The sequence below is a fragment of the Triturus cristatus genome, chromosome 4_2, assembly GCF_964204655.1.
Source record: "Triturus cristatus chromosome 4_2, aTriCri1.1, whole genome shotgun sequence".
Classification (NCBI taxonomy): Eukaryota; Metazoa; Chordata; class Amphibia; order Caudata; family Salamandridae; genus Triturus; species Triturus cristatus.
Window position 1 is genome coordinate 253,258,604 of NC_140586.1, and position 22,841 is coordinate 253,281,444.

At 44.3% G+C, this 22,841-nt stretch overlaps 1 protein-coding gene across 1 annotated transcript in view; it reads right to left on the reverse strand.

Annotated features, from left to right (window-relative positions):
• The window catches only part of VAMP4 (vesicle associated membrane protein 4), a 131,816-nt gene that overhangs the window by 66,389 nt on the left and 42,586 nt on the right, over positions 1-22,841 (reverse strand). The window contains exons 3-5 of the mRNA XM_085601442.1: positions 22,581-22,699; positions 21,988-22,034; positions 21,267-21,317 (exon numbers count right to left, since the gene is read on the reverse strand). Of these exons, the coding sequence (XP_085457568.1) occupies positions 21,267-21,317; positions 21,988-22,034; positions 22,581-22,646 (164 nt within the window). The 5' untranslated portion in view covers positions 22,647-22,699. The remainder of the gene's footprint in view (positions 1-21,266; positions 21,318-21,987; positions 22,035-22,580; positions 22,700-22,841) is intronic.

Sequence of the window (22,841 nt, forward strand, 5' to 3'; positions counted from 1 at the left end):
GTGGGTACTAACCAAGTATGATGTAGCCCCCCTTGAAATGGTAAACATTCTGTTGGAAACACGAATGGCCACACGGAACAAGACCGTCGATTCTTAGCAGAAGCGGGTACAAAATAGAGAAAAGAAAGAAGTATTAGGAGAGGTGTGCGGTTCAGGGATCACCTCAGTGCAACTGGACCATCAGCGCTCCTTCCATAGGGAACCAGGGGCTGATACGAAGGTAGCATAGAGGAAGGACAGCCGCAGTAGCAAATCACCTCTCTAGCAGCTTCGAAGGCACTAGAAGTGATGCGAGCAACCTGAATGGACAGCCCATCAGGGGAGAAGACAAGTATCCCCTCAGCCAATCATTCATTCACTCACTCACTCCATGAGCCATGGTTTGTGGCAACGTTAGCTGTAGTAGTGAGATCAACAGAAATTAAAAGTGACTAACCACAGAGGATTTGTTAAATGCTAACCAAATTAAGGAGTGGTATGTGGAGTTTAGGACTGGATTCCAGCACCAAATTAATGGGACTGTATCCACGTTTTCAGTAATCAAAATCGTACACACTTTAAACTGCACACATCTTCAGGCATACATCTAAAGTTAAAGTAAAGCACCGACTCACACCTGAAGACTAATGTAGTACACAACACAACAAGTAAAGACCACACTATTCCAAAACATGGATAACATTTAATGAACACATAAGGATAGATACCAGAACACCAGACTGCCAAACACCCATGCACCATACTACACTGGAGGGGCCAGACAGTCTTTACCTGGCCTGAATCACCACACATACATGAAAAAGAGCAGTGTTGAAGCTTCCAGAGGAAGAGATGAGAGGCATACGCTCGGATGTGGATATGCTGTGGCCTAGGCACTCAAGCTGTACAGCACCAATGAAGCCCCAAAAGGCTAGAACATGTCTGGGCTTCTTTGGTCCAATAGACGGCAGACCTAGCAACTCGGCCGGTGTCGCTTCTTTTGGGTCAAACATTATTTGAATATAATTGGGCTCCCTTCTGTGTAAGCTAAAACCATGTAATGGGATGCTTCCAGGGAATTCACATTAGTTTAGGGCAGTGGTTCTTAACATGTGGCTCAAGGAACCTGCAAGGTGAATGGGGGAAATGTCCACGACGGCTTTGAAAATTAAACATTACCTCCCGTCCCTATCACGCCTTTCTTCTTAACATGGGAGGCCCCCGCCTCCCCATCCTATAAAAACTCAGCTGACCCCCACTGCCTCCTGTACGTAAACAAGTCAAGCTAGCACTCAGTTGGATCGCACCGGGAGACTCCTAGAAGGAAGGAGAGGGAGTAGGACTAGGCGTAATGCCATTATCAGTAGTAATGGACGCATTACCTCTCGTCCCTCCCTCACCTTCCTTCTTAACATGTGAGGACACAGCAAGCAACAAAAAAAAAAAAACAGACGGACAACTGAGTGATAAAGAACACCAATTTATTAACATGCCCCAATCACAGTACAAAAATACCTATTCCCTCATAGAGGACAAGACCCTGTGGCCCAGAACGTTATCCAAACGTTCCAGACCAGCAATCCAATAGTGTCGGACAAGTGTGGAAGGAGAAGACCAGGTTGCAGCCCAACAGCTCTCCACCACCGAGGTACCCTGCAATTCAGCAACCGTAGCTGCCATACTGCGAGTAGAACAGCCCTGAACTTCCATAGGAGGATCCACCCCCTTAATTTTGTACGCCAACAAGACTGTAGACCAAATCAAACGACTCAATGTAGCGGAAGAAGGCTTCACAGCCTTCTTAGCAGGACCAAAGTTCACAAAGTGTCCCCCTTCTGTAAGGACTCCACCACCTGCAGATACCACAGCAACGTCCGCCGCACATCCAGAATGTGCAAACGACAATCCTCAGCCAAGGAAGGATCAGGACAAAACTCAGGCAAAATCACCACCTGACAGATGAAAAGCCGAATTAACCTTAAACAAAAGGACGGCGCTGGCACCAGAACCACCCGGTTTGAAAAGATCTTACCGAAAGGATAATTACAGGACAAAGCCCCCAACTCACCCAAGCGCCTACCCGAAGTGATGGCGACCAGAAAACAAGCTGTAAAAGTCAAGAGTTTCAACTCAAGACCCTCAAGGGGATCAAAAGGAGGGTCCATCAGGACATCCAAGACAAGCAGCAGATTCCAGGAAGTAAAAGAACGGACTGGCCGCGGAAACCGGTTCAACAGACTCTGAAAAAACCATAGCATCAGGCCCCCTTTGTCCAGCAAATTACACCAGGAGCCCCGAAAAGCCTGAATAGCCACCCACTGCACCCGCAGAAAAGCCACAGACAACCCCAAATGGACCCTAACCTGCAGGAACTGCATTACCAAAAAGAGGTCAGCCACGGTGGGAATCAACCGCCTTAGCAGCACACCAGGTCGAAAAGGCCTGCCAATGTCTAGCATAAGAGAGAAGTGTAGAGGACCTAAAAGAAGCCTGCAATGTAACAGCCAAATGGTCACACACCAACACAGCTAAGCCCCGCCATTCAAACACCAGGCAGTCAAGGGTAACTTCCTTAAGGTGTCCAAGGGAAGTGCCGGAAAACTCAAAGGAGACGGAACCACAGGAAGGACCCACCACTCCTGGTCGCAACACAACTGAGACAGGAGAAGAAACCAATTCACCCGAGGCCAACGGGTGCAATCAGCACCACCTGAGCACGGTCACTCCGGACCCAAACCAGAAAAGCCCGCAGTAGCAGAAAAGGAGGGAAGGCATACAGAAGACCCCAAGGACAAGTCAAGCCATCGACGCCCAGAGCCCTGGGACACAGACCCAGAGAACAAAACAGACCGACCTTGGCATTCCCCGGGTCCGCAAACACGTCCACCACTGGGAGGTCCCACCAACTGGTCGAACAAACTGGGAAGGAGGGAGAAATCTTTTGACGAGGGAATATCCCTGCTTAAGCAATCGGCATGAACATTCTCCACCCCCGAATGTAGACAGCAGACAGACCCAGAACTGGCCCACAGGAAAATGTCTCTGGCTACAAAGTTCAAGGACCTGGACCTGGACCTGGTCACCCCCCCCCCCCCCCCCCCCCCCGTCTGTTGACATAGGTCTTCACCATCAGATTGTCTGTCTGAACCAAAACCATTTGGCCCCACAGAGAGTCTTGAAAGTGAATCAAAGACAGCCAAATTGCCCGCAACTCCCTCCAGTTCGATGACATACGGGAGTCCCTCAGGGACCAGCACCCCTGAACCTGCTCCGACCACAGTCAAGCTCCCCACCCGGACAGGTTGGCATCCAAAGTCACCACAAGTGGAGCCGGGGAGACAAGGAGATCCCGGCCAGAAGAGGACGCCGGCAAAGCCACCAGGAGAGATCCTTCTGGATCAGAACAGTCATTGGCAGAGGAGACAATAGAATCTGGGCCCCTGGAGACCAAGCCAACAGGATTCAGTTGTCCAGGCCAAGAAGGTGAAAACGGGTGGGCCCAGGCCACCAGAAACACCACAGAAGCCAAATGCCTCCTGGGACATGAAGGCCAGAACCTGTGACTGAAGGGAGGTCAGGCGCCAGTCGGACAGAGTGACATGGCCGACCAGAAAACCCGATGAAACCCATGTCCTGAGAGGGGGACAAAGACGACTTTTCCAAGTTCACCAAAAACCCGTGCCCTTGAAGAACCTCCAAGGCACTCCCAACCTGAGTGAGCAAAAGAGACTCTTCGGCTGCATCCAGTAACAGGTCGTCAAAATAGGGATGAATGAACACCCCTTCCACATGAAGGAGAGCCATGAGAGGCGCCAGGACCTCCGCGAAAGCCCTGGGAGAGGAATTGTGGCCAAAGGGGAAAACACAAAACTGAAAATGAGCGTCTAACGTGAAACTCAGGACAGGAAACGCTGAGAAGAGGTGGCGAACAGGACGTGGAGATAGGCGTCCTCGAGATCCCTGGTTTCCCACATACCAACTGCTATCCCAATGCGCTCCTCTGAGTTCTCAACCCCGGCCGCTCGCCGAACCGCTGCCACGGAACATATAAGGAGCATTCACTTGTGCCACCTTCAAGTTTTCATGCACTCCCACCGACTGCACCCAGTATCCCACTCACTCTCAGAAACCAGCTACCTAAAAGACATGTCCGATGTGCAAACAGCAAAATTAGATAAGTAGTGATGCATTACTAAGTCTCAGCCTAAGAAATGGCCATCAATTGTGCAAAGAACAAGGTATATAAACAAGGATACTCATGTGAGACTTAAGACAAAAAATGGCCAAAAGACAATATTTTGCCTTTGCGGATGGCAGACTTTAGAAAACAGCCCACGTAAAAACAGATTTTAGGATTTGTGAGTCGGTACAGAAAATACACAGCTGGCCTGTACTGGGTAAAACCACACATTTTAAGAATAGGTTTCAAAAACTTTTTTGTTAAGTGCGTTCGTAATATTTACAGAAAAAGTGCTTCAGGATCGGAATTGATTACTCGTCACATGGACACACGAGAATGGAGGCTTTGTCAAACTGGCCTAAAGGGAAACAAAGCATTGACCTGACTGTGCCTAGTCGGAGTTTAGCCAGAAGGGACCTTTCCCATGAGCTGGGGACCCAAGAGAGACATGGCTCTTTGAGGGATGTTTGGACCAAGACAATCCAACAGGGAAGATTTTTTCAGCTCCTCTTGCTCTGTGGTTGGGGTCATATGTTTGAGAAATAATGTCTTGGCTTTGAGAATGTTCCATTTGGTCAGGTTGTGGGGGAGAGGAACATAATTCCAGCCGATGGCACGTGCAACAGATTTCACATAATTTATCTAAGGAATACGGATACCCTTTTCGCACCTCAGACAATCTTGGATTATTTTTCGATTTAAGCCAGTTTGACTGTTGGATCAGACTGAAATCCAGAGAGTTAGGGAAGTGACCTTAATGGGATCAGCTATATAGGTCAGCACTTGTTCTTCGTGGAGGAAATAAAGCGGGATCAAGCAGGGGAGACCTAGTAATCACCATCAAATCTATTCTCCTCCACCTGAACCTTGGAGGCCTCCCAGTAGCCCCAGATCCCATCCCAACACACTAATATTGGCAAGCATTTTCTTGAATAAACTTCAAGGGCCAGTTTCATCTGCTTATTATTTACGTGTTGAGCAAAGTTAAATAGGGCCCTGACCAAATAGTTAAGGTGTAAGTAGAGGTTGGTAATACATGGGGTCCAGAAGTTAATGGAATCAAACAAATTGCTGAGATAAGGGAAATTGGGGACCTTAACTATGCGTGTGCCCTTGAACCAGAAAGAGCCAGTTTTCACTAATCTCTTGGCAAAGACAATGTATTTAGTTTTAGAAGTGTTGAAGTCTACTTCTAAATTGTCCATAAACGTGAGAAAGCTGTTGATTAGTGACTGCAATCCAATAGGGGTGCACGACTTCAGGACAGCGTTCTCCACATAGAGAAGAGCTGGGACTAATCTTAGTAAGGTTCTTCCCTTCAGATTGTAAAGTAGTGTTCATACTATATATCAGAAGAAGGGCAAGGACACACCCTTGTCGGACACCTCGCTAAAGCTCAATAGATCTCATACACTCGCCCCCTGCCCCATTCCGAACGGAGGTATTAACCCTGCAGGGTAGGGCCCACAGTAAGTTAACCAAATCCTCCTCAATGCCCTGCTCCAAAAGTATCCGCCACAGTTGGCTGCGGTTAACCCTATCGAAGGCGCTGCTAATGTCCATGAAGGACAGAAACAGCACCCTCTTCTTTGCTATTGCGTACCGATTAATGATGAGACTAAGGTTGAGACATTGCTCGCTAAAGCCATATTGTACAGGAGAAAACACTGGATTGTTAGGTGCCCAAATTTCAATTCTATTTAGAACAATCCACCCAAGGATTTGAACCGTTGAGTCTAGGAGGGATAAGGGGCGATAACAGCTGGGATCCTTACGGCAACACTTTTATAGACCGGGACGATGACAGATGCGTGCCAGGAGTCCAGGAGGATGCTTTTAACAGCAGCACTGACCATGTTGGTGATAACTGGGACCCAGATATGTAAGTTTTTAATAGCGGTCTATCGGGAACCCTTCAGGGCCAGGGACCTTCCTTAAGGGGCTTGCACAGAAGGCATCATGTACCTCCAGCTGATGGACTTCCATATTCAGGGGGAAGCAGTGGGCGACTCAATTTGGGAAGTGACCGTGACAGTGGTCAGGGAATAGATGGCTTTAAAATGCTCGGCCCAGTACTAGTGTTATTTCCCAACCCATCTGCTAGGGTGTCGGAGAGTTTGACAGTTTACAATGTCCCAGAAACCCCAAGTTTCCTTGGTATCGAGGGCAGAAACTAGGCAGTCCCACAAGTGTTTTTTCAACTCTTTATAGCAAGAAAGCCTTCTTATAAAATCACTGCGGCAATACTACAAAACATCCAGAACTTGTCAGCCAGGGTCATCATCAACCTCCCACACAACTCCCATCACACCACTCCTCACTTCAAGAAGCTCTACTGGACACACACACACGGACACACACACACGGACCCCCCCCACTTCCAAAGGCAAGGGCACTCAGACGAAGTCTGGAAAATCTTCACATAAATCTTTATTGCGATGGGCCTCCCTTGACCCAGCAATTAAATGAGACTAGTTTCTGCAGATCAACTGCCTTTATCAATCTAAAAATGCCTTAACAATGCTTCCTTTAAATACATAACAAATGGTAAACACAAATGATGCACTTAAATTGCGTTCTAGTTCAGCCCCAGACCAGATCATTCGTTTTTTCATGCGCTGTTGGTGTGGGAAGCAACCTTCAATTTAAGGTGACAGTCTCTATTTTGGAAACTCGGACCTACATTAGTAACTACCAGAATAGTTATTTATTTTTCGTTTAACAACAACAGCTGTCATCCCTTATCAGTCCACACGTTCAGCATTGCTTGAAAACTTAAACCGGAATGTCCGAACTAGGACTAGCTTATACTCCTCTTTTGTCCATCAATGTATTTATCATCAAGCACGGCAACACCCCAATGACATGCTGCCTTTTGTCATGTATCCCATTGTCTGTTACACCCTGGACCTCATCAGGTATATCAAAGGAGGTTTTGTTTTCCACTCGCCATTAATACTGTGAGTACTTCAAGTCCCATATTCCTTAAAGTGAGCTCCACCTGAGTGATTGTAGTCCACAACTAAAAGCAGCATAAAAGTGTTATTTGGGGTGTGAAAGGAGGTCCATCCATGAAAGATATACAGTGAATGTTCACAGAAATCACCGCTGGAGTATATATCTATCTCTCACACACACCTTAAGCCCCATCTACCTGAACAGTCACATATCCTTCCACCAGCAACAGAGGCACCTGTGCTTCACAGGACTCCTACTTGCACACATCCCATGCATACAAAGAACCAGATCAGGAGGACGGGAGTGATTTTACATGGCTTCTCAAGCAAGAAATGGCCTTACACCTACATCGGAGTCTCCTCCACTGCTTGAATTCCACAAGAAGGGGAGGACATGGCGAGGACATGGCTTTTCAATACCAATGTACCATAGGTAGGGGTATATGAACACAGCAGCTCAGCAGCAGGATATCCTTGTGGGTGACAGTGAGCTTTACTAATACAAATAACATTCTGTCCCATCGAATCCCTTGGATCTTTCGTGATTTGGACTAACAGGATTATTGAGCTTCTTTTGTGGGTGTGTCTTAATACCAGAGTCTCACTCCCATTGTAAGCCTGGCTATAATGAATTGGGAGTGCTAAATGCCAGTGTTTGGCTTTTAAGATGAGGTCCGCTACTGTGCAGCTAGGGTTAAGATGCTGTGGGCAGGTTACAAGTGGACACGCATGTTCAATTTGAGCATGTAGACTACTATCTAGCTCTCCGGTATCTGCGCACAGGTAGCCAGTCACAGAAGAGTCTTTAGTCATTGGTGCTGACAGATACAGTCCTTATTAATAGCAGAGTGTAGGTACATCTGTAGTGCATACACTTTTAGTACTGTATTATACATTGTGGGCACATTGTGCACCAAACTACAGTTTTATCATCATGAGGCCTACAGACTTGTGTGACGTACTGATCATAAGGTAAAAATTAACCCAAGCTTAAATCTAATGTCAATGTTGTCATTTCTGGACACCTGGCATACACACTTCATATTTCTCAGACTCTGTTGCTAATCAGGTTTCATGCATGTGTAGCACTTAGTGAACCTCCCTAAAACTCTGGGATGGCCAAGGCCCCAGATGTGGGTGTAGAGGTAGAGACAATCTGAAGGATGCGAGGGAGATTGTGTGGAGTAAAAAAAAGACAATTGAAGCCGTTAAAAAAAAAAAAAAAACACATGCTTAGGTACTTAGGAGAGGTATTTGGAATGGAAGTTTTGTAAAAGAAAACAAGGTGAGGTATGGGGCACAATGGTGGTGATGTAAAGGTCTTAGTGATGTACAGCACGGTATGTCAAAGTGTATGATTCGGGAAGAAAATGTGGAGAGTTATATGTACGAGGAAGCTGTGGAAGGGGATGAAATGACATGCATCTACATAAATAGGGCTGTAAGCTTTTAGAAATGTTCAACTGCAGGGAACGTTTTGCATTTTTGTCATAAAGTCATAGGCTGGCTCTTAAGACTGCAGAGTTTGAATATCCCGTTTAGATGATGGTCTGAGGAATGAGCTCTTGGCACTTAAATGTATTATATATACCAAATGTCAGAATAGTTCTTTAAAATAGGCCCGGACACATTCTCCAGTCTAGTGAGGAAAAAGCCCATCGTTGGCAGAGCAGCTAACCACAACCCAAATATAAAAATTTGCATCGGAAAGAAATGCCAGTGAAACACAGCAAAAAAGAAAAACAAATCAAGTAAACCCTAGTTACTCCAATATGAAATGTTTACATGTTGGGTAATCACAGGTTAGTGTGGAACTCTACTCCTGCTCGCTCAGAGGCTGGCACAACTGCAGATTTCTTCTCAGACTAATCCAGCATAACTTTGATGAACAGAATGTATCTTTTAAAGTTGTAACAGACTACATACTAATGCAATAGTGGTCCTAAATGAGCCCTTAATCGTAAAAGAAATCCCCTGAAATTGTGAAACAAGCTTTCACATTCATTCAGTATGTTTTTCTATACAGCCTATGTACAGATTGTATTTTCTTTTGAAGAGTACTTGGCTCTCAAACAGTGGCCAATGACATATTGGGTACATTGGTTTACGCTACACAAAAAGGACAGCAGCAACCCACTATTTTCAAACTCACCTGTCCCTTTAAAGTTTAGGACTAAACCTATTCAACATCGGTCCTAATCTATACTATGAGGAGTCCTTTAACCCATTTGCATTATCGTAGTCACCATTAATAAGTGGCAAGGACACCTAACATTTTCTTTATATAAAACTCCACACAAGGGAAGGGAATGTGTACCCCGCCCCTGCTCCATGTGCTGTCGTCTATGTCAATCAGGAACAGGGCTGTGCTGCATAAAATTCAGGATTTCCTACGGCAAGCAAATGTTTGGAGCACAAACAAGTTATTTTTCGTGTTGTACAGATGTTGCTTCTCGGCCACTAAGTGCACTTTAAAACATCGAACGAAGAAGAAAGGAGTGAAACAAAAATAGGATTAAGGGAAGATTATATGGGAGCACGACGCTCCTATCTTAACTCCAAGTAATTGTTTTCACTGTCGTCAAATCTCTTCATATGTGCGCTGGATTTCTCGGCCTCTTTTTCATGTCTCCATTTTTACTAACACCCCTTCACCATCCCAGCTCTTCCAATCTCCATGTTTACATTTACATCCTCTTCAAAGCCCTAAAGACAACTTCATAACACACATTGGTTAAAAATTGTATTCTAAGCAGATTACATTAGTGACCAGACCTACTGCCCTGTATCTCAATCGTAAATCCAGACAAATCTCCTTTGCCCTTTTGTTTTCTTCTCCCCCTACAGTGGCTCTAGCACATAAAACATAATGGAATTTGCTAGTATTTCTTTGTAGAGGAAGGTTTCTGCGTCAACTGGTGTTTCATGCCAGTCTTGCATACCACACAATCTTGAAAAATGGAACCTAAGAAGAGTAGGTGAGTTCACAGTAAATAAGCAATGGGGCTTACACAATAAGTAGGAGAAAGTTTGAATGAACATGCATGATTCCCCTCGGTCCTAAATCCCCAAACTCCAGCCACAAAATAACCTCAGCTATATTAAAATCGGAGCGGTACAAAATAATGCACACCGGGCACGTCTACAATGGTGCTGTAGACCTAGAACTTGACTTCATTCACCGCCCCCCACCCCCGCCCCTTCAAGGAGAAACTTGAAAATTACTTGCTTGAATTGATAAACATTATAGAACTCACTCCCTTATGATGATCACTTTTGTAACATTTCAGCTGCTGTCCACTTTTCGAACTGTTAATCATATTCTCTTCTTTCACTCTATGTTAGTAATAAATTAAATTTCAGGACTCAGAAGTGGCCAAATGTGAGTTATGGCACTTTGTAAGATTCAATTACCCACTTGATCAAGGTACCTTCCATATCCTACACTACACTTCAGTGTCTCCAGTGATCAACTGCACAATGCATGATATGCCACAGACGTTTCGATGCATCTATGCTTCATGAGCCATCTTCCTTGACTAAGTTGTATACTAATGTAATTCTCGATGAACAGTTAATCCCTTAGTAAGGAAGTCAAACAGACGACCGCTCTCTGCGGCGCCTAAATGAGGCCATGTACAGGAACCTATTCTAGTAATTAAACTCTGTTTACCAGCCAATGGGCTCATCGAATGGTGCACACACTAACTTTCCTGGCACCACAAGGAACGCAAACACGCGAAAACACACACACACACACACACAAACACAAACTACCCCCCCCCCCACACCCACGTTTATACATCACTAGGATGACCGGCCATTGACCGTAATGAAGTGTGTAATTACTATTCTAACTCCACGTGCGCCTTGATAGTAGGGAAGGTTATGAAGCGGACCGAAGCTCTACCCTCGGGCTCCACTGCTCAGAGTCCTAAGATTCATATAACTTTGGTGGGATCAAAACATCAACAGTGGCATGGAACCTTAAAAATATTTTGTATCATGTTACCGGGCCGTGCTGTTCTTGTATATTTGACATGCGCTATGATCACCATCATCACAGGTGCATCACGTTTAAGAGCACCAAGCACGCTTTATTCACTGACACCCATGTGTCATCGTAATATATTCTCGGTTTTGTATTTTATGATTAAAGCCCATTTGAATGAGTTATTCAATTGTTCTCTATTGGTATATTAGAGACCACAACTTGGAATATGATTTAAAAAAATCCAAACCAAAAGCTAGTAATGTTCTAGCTGGGTGCTGAAATGAAAAAAGACCAACTTTTAAAAATAATAAAACAAGCCTGAAATTCACTATTTACAGTTTAGTGAACTGACTAAAACTTGCGCCCCAGTCATGTGTCACATATAACATCATTCATTATATGACAGTGCATTTCTGTTTTTTAATTTTTTAAACATAAGCCATGACCTAATTACCATACCAGACTATAAAGTCAATTTAACCTTTGGGTTTTTTTCAGGGAATAATATATGTGGATTTTTGATCCTATTTTAAGTTGAATATATGCGCAATCCCTGCAGCCAGGCCTTGCCCGCAAATCCCCTGGGAGCGGCCAACCCTATGAAGCGCACAGCCCTCAGCAGTGTGCAGTTGTGGGTTGGTCATGTACCCAAACTCCACTGCATTTGGGCTACGGCGTGCAAAATGGCAGGCAGTAGGCCTATGACCAGAATTATTTATATTTTTTACTTTGACTTACGGGAGGGGTTGTTCTTTTTCCTCCGAGCCCCTCCACCCAAAACCCATTGGATCTGCGTGAACAGCTACAGTGGGTGTAATTTGCTGACCGACTGGCAGTCACATTTGAAGGAAATTCAAACAGCACTAAATATATAAGCAATTTAAAATGTTATTGTTTCCCTATTAACTTGGCCACTTTCCACAGACAGACTTCCACAGAAAGTGACATCTGAATCGAAAGCCAATTCTTCCAAGCTTCTGCCAAATTTTAACAGATTTATCACACAATGCCAATGAACAATGTTTTGCAACCACTGCACGCTCTTAACTTAAAAATACCAAAACAGGCAGAGGCACTGTCAAATTTCATACAGATCATTCAAAAGATGCCAACATTGATATATCAAAAATATTTTAACACTCCCCCAATGGATCTTCAGAAACCTTGAAATACATGCACCAGATGTAACTGCTTGCGACATTTAATGAAGATCCTGTAAAAAGTCCCACTGTAATTAGAATTTTATTGAACCCCCTCCTTAAACGTCGCTCCTCCCTCGATGGACACACAAATCTTGAAATACCAACAGAAAACTGATCTTTTCAAGCTTCTGCTAAAAGTATTAGCACATTAACACTGGTTTGTCCTTTTTAAATTCCCCCTTTGATGGATCTGCATACGTCTCAAAACAGCAAGAATAAGCTTAAACGGTCAGCCAATTTCATGCATGTTCGTCAAATGGTGCCAAAGTTAAAAGCAAATCAACAAATGGATTTTGTAACATATAAAAGTATTAACCTTCCAAGCTCACACAGCAACTTTTCCAAACACAAAAATCTCAAAAACTGACAGATTTACATCAAACCAACAAATACACGTTTTGACTTACAGTTCTACATTCAAATCAAGTTTAGTGTAAATCCTTTCAGTGGTTTTGGTTGCAGGCGTGAGCAGAATTTCCTATGGGAGCTGAGATGCGAAAACACGTCTTTCCAGACACCACTTAATTTTTTTGCCCTGAACGGAATTGCACAAACTTTGGCATGCCAGAACCTAGCTAACTATGCTAAGTGAATGCCAAATGTGGTACCTTTGTTGATGAGGACAAAGGTAAAGGAAATTCAAAGAAATGCCTTTTCTATGGAAAGTGCGCCTGTATGTATATATATATATATATACACACACCTATATACATACATACATATACACACACATACATTCACACTTTTTTTTTTTTTTAACCACTGATGTGTGTGTCTGCCAACATAAACAGTTTTTGCATCTCGAACCAGAGTGGCTCTTTATCCTTACCTGGAGTGCCGAGATTATATATTTTATTTTTATCACTGATGTGTGTGGAGGGGCATTGACCCACAAAGATACCAAGCCTCGAGAGAAACACAATGCCACATACTCCATGATAATAAATAGCACATTATACTATGCACATGTGCATCCAGGGAATAAGTCACTCATTTGAGAGGTCAGTGAGGTCTTCAAGGAGGTAATTAAACATTGCATCAGTGATGGAATATGTGAGGTCATAGGCATAGCATGACAGGGGTGGACATTATAGCTAGTTGGTTAAACTGATTAATTTCAGTGGTTTAGGTGATGTGGGCTACTACACCAGCCCGCAAGTATGCAATAAACACCCAATAAATCATTGTCCAGTCATTGCTTTTTACATTTAAAAAAAGGAAAAGTAAATAAGCACACACTACTTAATAGTATGCATTCATTTACAATGAGGCAGGTGGAAATGCCTATGGGGACACTCTTCTCACAGTCTACACCCATAAGACGCCCTGAACCATAAGATCACGATACACGAGGAACAGTCTTTCTATTTTCAACATGCTGCGAGCACATCCTTTGAACCCTCCTGCACCCCAGAGCTTTTAAGCAAAAGTCCAAGCTCTAGGTGTGCTTGAAACTGTAATAACTCTTTCAGGGTCACTAACTGAACCTGGCACTGTACTTCATCGTGGTCAATAAAGCATTACACTCTTAATAAAACATGCACGAAGGTCTCTTACTTTCAACAGGCTACAAGTGCAGCATTACAACTCATCAAAACTGGTCCCTACACCCCAGAACAAAAACTCAACCTAGAGGGGTGCTCGAAACTGAAACCTTTTGTAGGGTCTTTAATTGAACCCCCAAAGAGATAAGCTATGAAACTTGGACTCTGGGGAGGGATAGTAGGCATTGCTCCATTGAGACTGAAGCAATATAACTCCTGGGTGAGGGGTCAGTTAGAGCAAGGAGACACAACAGGAACATATCCTCGATATTCGCTCAAGAGGCCGAAAAATCAATTTGCAGATAAAGGTACCAATGGAAATCTGATAAAGTGGAACAGTTTTAACAGCCTTAAAACGTAGAAATTGCACAAGACACAGAGGCTGTCAGATTATTGCCTTCGCTCATTTGTGTGTTCTTTCCAAAGTTCTATTTACCTCTGGGCATTCCTGGTTTGCGATTTTCCCTATAAAAACCCATGTAGCCATTGTTCAAGCGTGTTCTATCCTTGGGTATCTTGATGGTACTTGTCGGATGGAAAGCACGCTGACGTCATTTCACTGAAACTAAATGAGCCACACAAGTCACCCCATCCTGGATTCCCCAGGATGTCCAGTTTTCCAATATGTATAGTTTTTCTAGGATTCCCTAGGTACTGGCTGAGTTAGGGTCCAAAATCCACAGCTAGGCACAATGCAAAAAAGGGTCAGTTTTCACTGGAAAAAAGTGATAAGTCCATGTTGGGTTTTGGGCCGTTTCCTGTCGCAGGCACTAGGCCTACCCAAACAAGTGAGGTACCATTTGTATCGGGAGACTCAGGGAAACACAGAACAGTGGAACAAGTATTACCAATTAACTTTCTTTGCATTTCTGTCTTCCAAATGTAAGACAATGTGTAAAAAAGTCATTTTGAAAAATGTCCTCGAACTCACATGCTAGTAGGAGTACCCACAATTTCGGAGATGTGAAACTAACCACTGCTTCCAAACTCCATATTTTGTTCCCATTTCGGAAATATATCGATTTACTGGACACCTATTTTTCACTCTTTATATTTTGCCAAATGAATGGCTATATACCCGGTACACAATGAAAAACCTTTGCAAGATAAAGCTTTGTTATTGGCTCTGGGTACCTCTGGTTCTTGCTGAACCTACAAGTCCTATATATACACCTGCAACCAGATGGGTCCAGCGGAGTTAACGGCATATTGCTTCCAAAAATCTGCCATTCTTAGGAGAAGTTACAGGTGAAAACGTTGGCATAAATGGCTGTTCTTTTCAACTCAATTTCAATTTTTTCTTATTTCAACTGTTAGTTTCTATGTGAAAACCTTGAAGGATCTACACAAATGACCCCTTGCTGAATTCAGAAGTCTGTCTATTTTTCTGAAGTGTATAGTTTTCCGGGATCCATTATTGCTTTCACACCCATTTCTACCACTAACTAGAAGGAGGTTGAAAGCACAAAAAATTTTGGAAAAATAGGCTATGTCCCAGTAAAATGCCAAAACTGTAGAAAAGGTTTGATTTCTGACAAGTTAGCCCGTTCCTGGAAGCTGGCGATTTTAGGACCATAAATCCTTTGCTAAAACCTTTTGCAGGGGAAAAATAAATAAATACTGCAGCACTTTTCCCCCCCATTTTTTCCCAAATAGAAACCCAAAAATTTGCTGTATTTAGGCTAATTTCTCGGTCCCCTCCAGGGGAATCCAAAAACCCTGGGTACCTTTTGATTTCTCAAGATATTGGAAGAAAAGGACATAAATTTGGTATGCATATGTCATGTAAAGAAAATGTTACAGGGGCCCAAGCGCGAACTACCCCAAATAGCCCAAAAAATAACAACAAAAAAACGGCTTAGCACAGGGGGGGGAAAGGCCTAGCGGTGAAAGGGTTAAACAAGGAAATTAAAGCAGTTTTACTTAACTTTCAAAAAACAGTGCCCTGGCAGTCTACTGGCATCAGGTGAGAATCTATGCTGCAATGGCACGATTGGTCTGGAACTGTATTATACAACAGCTTTTTGGGAATAAGGAGGACACCAGAACAATACTCTCTACCTTGAAGAGACTTGGATGTACAATCGGCAACTGCAGATTGCAAGACGACAGAGCCCCTCTCTGGCAGAGTTGTCAGAGGTATCTATGCACCATGTTGATGCCAGTTATTTAGTGACCATGAATGGGCCCTTAAAATTGTGCTTCCCAACTCGTGTCATATTCCATTAGATTATTGCCTAGCGCTTACTAGTGGAAGACTGACAGCAGAGCTGGAATGAGGGGTGAGCTAAAAGATAGAATTACAAAGCAGACAGAGTTTTTCACTATGGGCTCGTTTTTATATTCGAATCACCATGCTTCTCATGTATTTAAACGTTACACAGTCAATTTAGAATACAGCGACAGAATACCTGCCACACATTTACATTAGACCACAGATAGTTTAGTCACATAATAATAAACGTTTATCTAGGCTTTTAGTGCTCATCAATGATCACATTGAGCTGGTGGGGGTGGGAATACACATAAAACTGTTGACTCATGAATCAAAGGAAGAGGGAAATGTCCGTCACTGAAAAAAAATTCCCAAACCAGGAGATTCTATTAATGAGAAGGGTCAAGGCATCTGACCGTCATTCAAATGATATCATTTAGGCATTTGCAGGAATTTAACGTAACCATCAGGGCTGTGAGGGTGTAAACATGTCAGCATGTGGGTCAATAGGTCCCGAAGAGAATAACTGAAACAAGCATTGCCATAGTCAATAGGCCGTGCCTATGCAAGGCCTATTGGCTTTGCCAATTTGTTTTAGCTATGTTGTACACCAGTGAGGCTGCTTTTCTGCATGGCTAAAAGTTAGTGAGTAAGGGAATGGCCTGAAGTGGAGTAGAATGTTAAGGTGTGGAGTGGCATAGAGTTGAGTGTCAAAGAGCGGAGTGGAGTGTTGTGGAGGGAGTCGAGTGTTGTAGAGTGTAAGGCCAAAGAGTTGGGTTTTGTAGAGTGGAGTGACAGAGGGGGTTGCGTAGTGTTGTACAGGACGGCGGAGTAGATTGTCAGTAGAGCGCATATAGTGGAGTAATGGGGGAGAGTGGAATCACAGAGTAGAGCTGAATGGAGTGGCATACAGTGTAAGAGTGTAGCAGAGTAGTGTGTTGTACAATAGAGTGGAGTAAAGTGGCATAGAGCAACCTAGAGGGAATTGCATAGAGCGAGGTTGAGTGGAGTAGTGTTGTGGAGTTGCACAGAGTGGAGTAGAGTGTCAGACTGGAGTATTGAAAGTGGAATGTCAGAGTGGAGTGGGCTAGTATGAAGTACAGTGGTGCATAGTGCAGTGCTTCAAAGTAGAGTGAAGTGGCTCAGGCGGAGAGTGCAGTAGAGCGGCCTAGAGTTTGGGTGATGCAGAATAGAGTGCAGGGGCACAGACTGCAGGGGAATAGAGTGGTGCAGAGTATAATAGGGTGGTGCAGAGTATAATAGGGCGGTGCAGAGTGCAGGGACGTAGAGCACAATGGTTTTGAGTGGCATAATGTGCAGTGGCATTGAGTGCTGTCTGACAGAGTGGGGTGGCGCAGAGTAGAGTGACGTGATGTAGAGTACAATGGTGTAAAATGGCGTAGAGCGGAAAAGTTTGCAGTAGCGGAGAGTGCAGTCTGCAGCGTAGAGTGGAGGCGTAGAATAGAGTGACGCAGAGTAAAATAGAGTGGTGTAGAGAGCAGTCAGAGTGCAATGGTGTAGAGTGGCATATCGTGCAGAGTAGAATGGTGTTGAGTTCAGTGGCAAAGAGTGCAGTTTGGCAGAGTAGAGTGCAGTGGTGAAGCGTGCAGTGGCGCAGAATAGCGTAGAGTGCAGAGGTGTAAAGTGGTTGGTGTAGAGTGCAGTGACGCAAAATGCATTAGTTTTGAGTAAAGTGGTCTTGCCTGCACTGGTGTAAAGTGCAGTGGTATATAGTAGAGTGGCATGGAATAGAGTGGCTTATTTCAGAGTAGAGTGAAGTGGCGTACAGGAGGTGCTGGGTAGAGTGGTGCAGGGTAGAGGCACAGAGTGCAGAGGCATAGACTAGTGGTGAAGAGAATCTTTGGCTCTGGAGTGTTGTTTTACCCACAGTTTGAAGGGGACTAGTGCCACTAGTCCAGGGGAAATCGGAGGATCGGCAACCGAACCCCTTCACTCAACACTGCATTAACATGGAACTCCATCCGACCTGTGACCGACGTCAACAAACACTCAGTTGTCCTTTTGCACACCCCCTTCCCCCGCAGCATCGTTACTGTGGTAAAAGCAAGTCTCCCACAGCTCCATTTCAGCACCACGGACAGCCAGGACAACTCTGCACCAGGGCTCCATGGCCCAAGGAAAATTGAACTGAGTGTCATGGCTTGGTCCAGGGACCTGCTTGACATTTTCCCTGCAAGGGTACAATGCAATTAAACTTGCAAGTGACAGATTGTCACTAGCGATTTTTCCTCATTGACCACAATTTGTATTGATTTTCTATTACTTCTAAAATCTATAACTCTGGTTATATGTATGCTATTCCATTCGTTTTGGTGTCTACATTAAGAGAATACACAATTCTTATAAACTGGTTTCCCTTCTCTTTTTATTTTATGGAGTTTTATATAGCAAACTTGACCCGAAGTCACGTCAATTACTTACCGTCCATGTTGGTACTCTGAAATGCTTAGCACAGTTCCTTTAGTAAAGCCGGACTGCTCTTTGCCACTCTACCAGGACTGAGTAAAGGATTTATTATTGTGAATCCAAGGGCCATCTTTGATGTATTGTGAGTATTACAGGGCTAACCCCCCAGATCATGTAATACTTGACTTACCTACACCCATTCTCAATGTACAAAATGGATCCTACTAGACAATACGAGACTATTGGCAAAAACTACAGAGACAACTTACACCCCCCTCCACCCCCCCTCCCCCGCAGACTACTGTTGCTGGGATACAACAAACCAGTTCCGAAATTAATATCCTTGTACGCGGACGATATCCTGTTATACCTCGCTTCTCCCAAAAGATGCCTTATTGCACTCTTCGATATCCTTTCCGTCTTTGGTAGGTACTCCGGGTTCAGCATCAACTGCCAGAAGTCTCACCTCTACGTCTTAAGTAGAGAAGTCCCCCCAATACCCCGAAACTGTTCCATACCAATAGTTTGACGGTTTTAAATACCTGGGTATTTTTATTTCACTAGACAAATCTCTCCGTTTCACCCGAAATCTTGTTCCCCCGATACAACGACTAAAGCAAGATTTTGCAAATTGGAAATCACTTCCCCTCTCCTTATTAGGCAAAGCGGCCCTCTTCAAAATGATGTCCTTACCCCGCTTTCTTTATGTCCTTCAGAATTCGGCAGATCTAGTACCAAATTCTTATTTTCAACAAATAGAGGGGCTTCAACGAGACCTTCTTTGGAATGGGAGGCCTCGTATTGCTCTTAAAAAACTTACCCTTAGCTGGTTCGATGGGGGGGATAGGACTGCCCGACATGGGGGTGGAGAAGTGTGGCTCAATGGTTAGAGCGGCAGACCCTGATGCAGAGGTCTGGCCCGGGACCAGGGTTCAATTCCCGCCTCGGCGGGTCTTGGGCTCTATTTCCTCGGACCGGTTAATTCTCGCCTCGGTGCCTATTCTAACCATGGGTCCCACTCTGCAACTCTGGGCAATAGCTTGTTTAATCTCCACAACGGCCCCAACAGCGCTGGGATGCCTGGCTTCACCTTGGGGGTGTCCAGGAGTGGACGTTTCTCAGGGAAAAGCCAGGAAGGGTTCCACAGCGGTATGAGTACAGCGCCAGGACACCCTTGGGTAACAGTGCGCTATACAAGTACAACACATTTACATTAGGAAATACTACTGGGCCTCACATCTAACGGCAATAAACCACTGTACCTATGGGCGGCCTGACGATCCCGGGTTTGGCATGGACAGACACCTCCTTCCCAACGGTGCCTTTACTAAGGCCCTCTACTCCAAGCCAAATAGATACCCCCTCACTGGCCCCACCAAGCACTCAGTTCACATCTGGCACACGGCGACCGCCTCGCTGGGCTGGACCAATAAACGGACTCTTAACACACCCCTGTGGGACTCCCAGAAACTCGGGGACTTGGGCAACTCGCAGGGTTTCGATAAATGGGACCCAATTGGCATTTCACATATTAGGGATCTGTGGGATAAAAACGGCGTTAAGCCTTTTGACTCCCTCCAACTTCAGTATACCATGGCGGAATCAGAGCGTTTCCGCTACTTGCAAGTAGGCTACGCACTGCTAACGACACTGACGCACGAAACTTCCCCACCTGATTATTCACCACTGGAGGACAGACTGCTAGATGGCTATTTGCCCGAGAGGGCCATCTCCTTAACATATAGGAAACTCATTAACAATATGGACGACCCACTGACGCCCTTGCGAGAGAAATGGGTGAAGGATGGTATAGAGTTGGACGATGAAAATTGGCAGACCGCAGTCTCCTCCCCCAAAATAGTCACCATTTCGGCGCGCCTCCGTCTTGTGCAACTGAAAATCCTACATAGAGTTTACATCACGGGGCCCCAATTGATTCACATGGGTAGTTCAGCAGATGGTTATTGCAGAAGGGGATGCACCCAGCTAGGCACATTCACGAACATAATCTTGCACTGCGACCCATTCACAACATCATGAGCCAGGTACTCGAACTTCCCGTACGGCCGGAAGCCCCCAGATGCCTCCTCAATATCTGGGAACCCACCGACCTGAACTCAACCGCTATACAATGGGTTACACTGGGCTGCATGATCGCCAAAATAAATATCTCTCAACTCTGGGGGGCAGTGCAAGCCCCAAGGGTCACAGATTGGGAAACGGACCTTGACTGGTGTATGCTGAGGGAAAAGACAGTCTACGCAGCCAGGGGCTGTCCCCGAAAGTGGTCTAAGACCTGGTCTCCCTGGAATGCATATCGTGGTTATATATGTGCCCCCCCAGATGATCCCGAATGTGAGAGTCCCCCCACACCATAACTCCCAACCCTCATTCTTCTAAGTCTGTATACATTGATGCCGTTGTATGCCCGGTCATTGATCGGATGGAACTGTACCCATGTTGAATATGCTGAATATATGTTTAATAAAAAGAATTAAAAAAAAAAAAAAAAAAAAAAAAACAGTTCCGAAATCGATCAAAGGATTAAGTGCAGTTCCGATCCTATTAGCTAAGCGAACGTGGATGTGTTCTTCGATAAACTTGGACAGAAGCCATTGTTTAAGGAAACCGCTTAATAATAATCAGTTTAAAAAAAAAAATATGCAATTAGTGCCAAGCAATACAATAAATGACAAAAGTCAGAGAAGGATTGGATCAATCAAAAGTAAATCCTACTGGTTTCAGTGCAACGACCACATAGAACTTACTGTCTGATCCGGTCATTATTAGGTCCGAATTTTGGGCCAGAAGGTCCTCTCCTGAAAGAGGGACAGAGGCAAAGTAAAATTAAGAGTTAAGTGGCACATGTTACTTCCATTTATCATGCAATTCCTAGCACCCATCAATCTATGTCCCATTATTGTGCTCCCAACAGTCTAGGAGGGTAATTTGGAAGCCATGGAGATTGTAAGTGCTACCTTTTTGCCCTGTATATTTTTTTTTTTACAACTTTTTCAAGACAAAGGCTCAATCAACAAAACACTACACAAGTCGAGATTTGATAACAGGCTGGAAATCCACCACTTTGCAATGTAGTGCAGAGTTATTCAAACACAGAAAGGACAAGTTAGGGGGGGGGGGGGGAGGGCGTGAAGCCTTTGCTGAGCATCAAGCTGGTCCACAAAATAAATCTTAGTGCCTCGCAATCCTGAATATCCCTTCAGTCTGAACGACGATGGGAACTCCAGGGGGAAAGGGGGGGGGGGGGGTTGGAGGGTGACGAGTTAAAAATAAAACTACATTTGGAATACACAAACTAGTACTTCCAAAACAACTTAGACTCGAAAGTACATATACTGGATATGGAACTGAATGTACAGACCAAGACTACATATAAACTGGCTCTAGCATTAGGAAACACAATGGCGACTAGCGGCCAATACCCACAAGCACTTCCTCAGAAATGAAATGCGACATGTGAATACTTACAAGAAAAAGTCCTCCTCTTCATCAGAATCCTCCTCAAGTAGATTTCTCTGCCATTAAAAATAGGAAAGAAACACTTAGATCCCCTTCATACCGTGCTTTTAATGAACAGATTCAATTCTTTCCATGTGGTAGCATACTATGTATGCCAGCAATGTCCAAACCAACAGAATTAAGTGTACCCAACAATAAAACCACAATTCTAAATGCATGACGAATTCAGACAAAAACAAATATAGTTTGGTTTCTTACTAATCAGAAAGAGTAAAGATCTTATTTCAGGCATTTTCTACATTTCAATTTTTTTCTCTATTTTGGTGCAGTCCTGGGAGATTCTTCTGCTGTCAGCGCTACAAAGCAAATATGCTTGTTTTCCTGAGATTCTGATCATGACATATTTTGAGCACAAAACATCACTTAGCTTACACGTGAAAAGAAATGTTGGAACCCAAGAATTAAATTTTAATCCATTTTACTTGTTTTGTAACCGATTTGCCTCGATGTTTTGGCCTTTGTTTATTATTAACCACAGTGACTGAACATTGAACTTCACTTATATATTGGGGTTCTAAAGCTGGTATCAAGATCAAACTCACCCTCTCACTCTTCACTGACCCCGTGACCTCCTCGTCATTCAGGTGGCGTTTGAACTTGGGAGGCATTGTAGCCTCCCGCGACAGAGCGCCGTTTGGTATGTAAAGAGGGTAGACTTTGCCTATGGAAGAGTAAAAAACAGTAAAGTTAGCGTACTCCGTCTGGAGGTTGAAATAGAGTTGATCAGCCCTCCTCCTGTTAACCTCCTGCGATAAATGCTTGAACATTCTTCCAGAAGTAAGTTATAAACTAAAACCTCGACC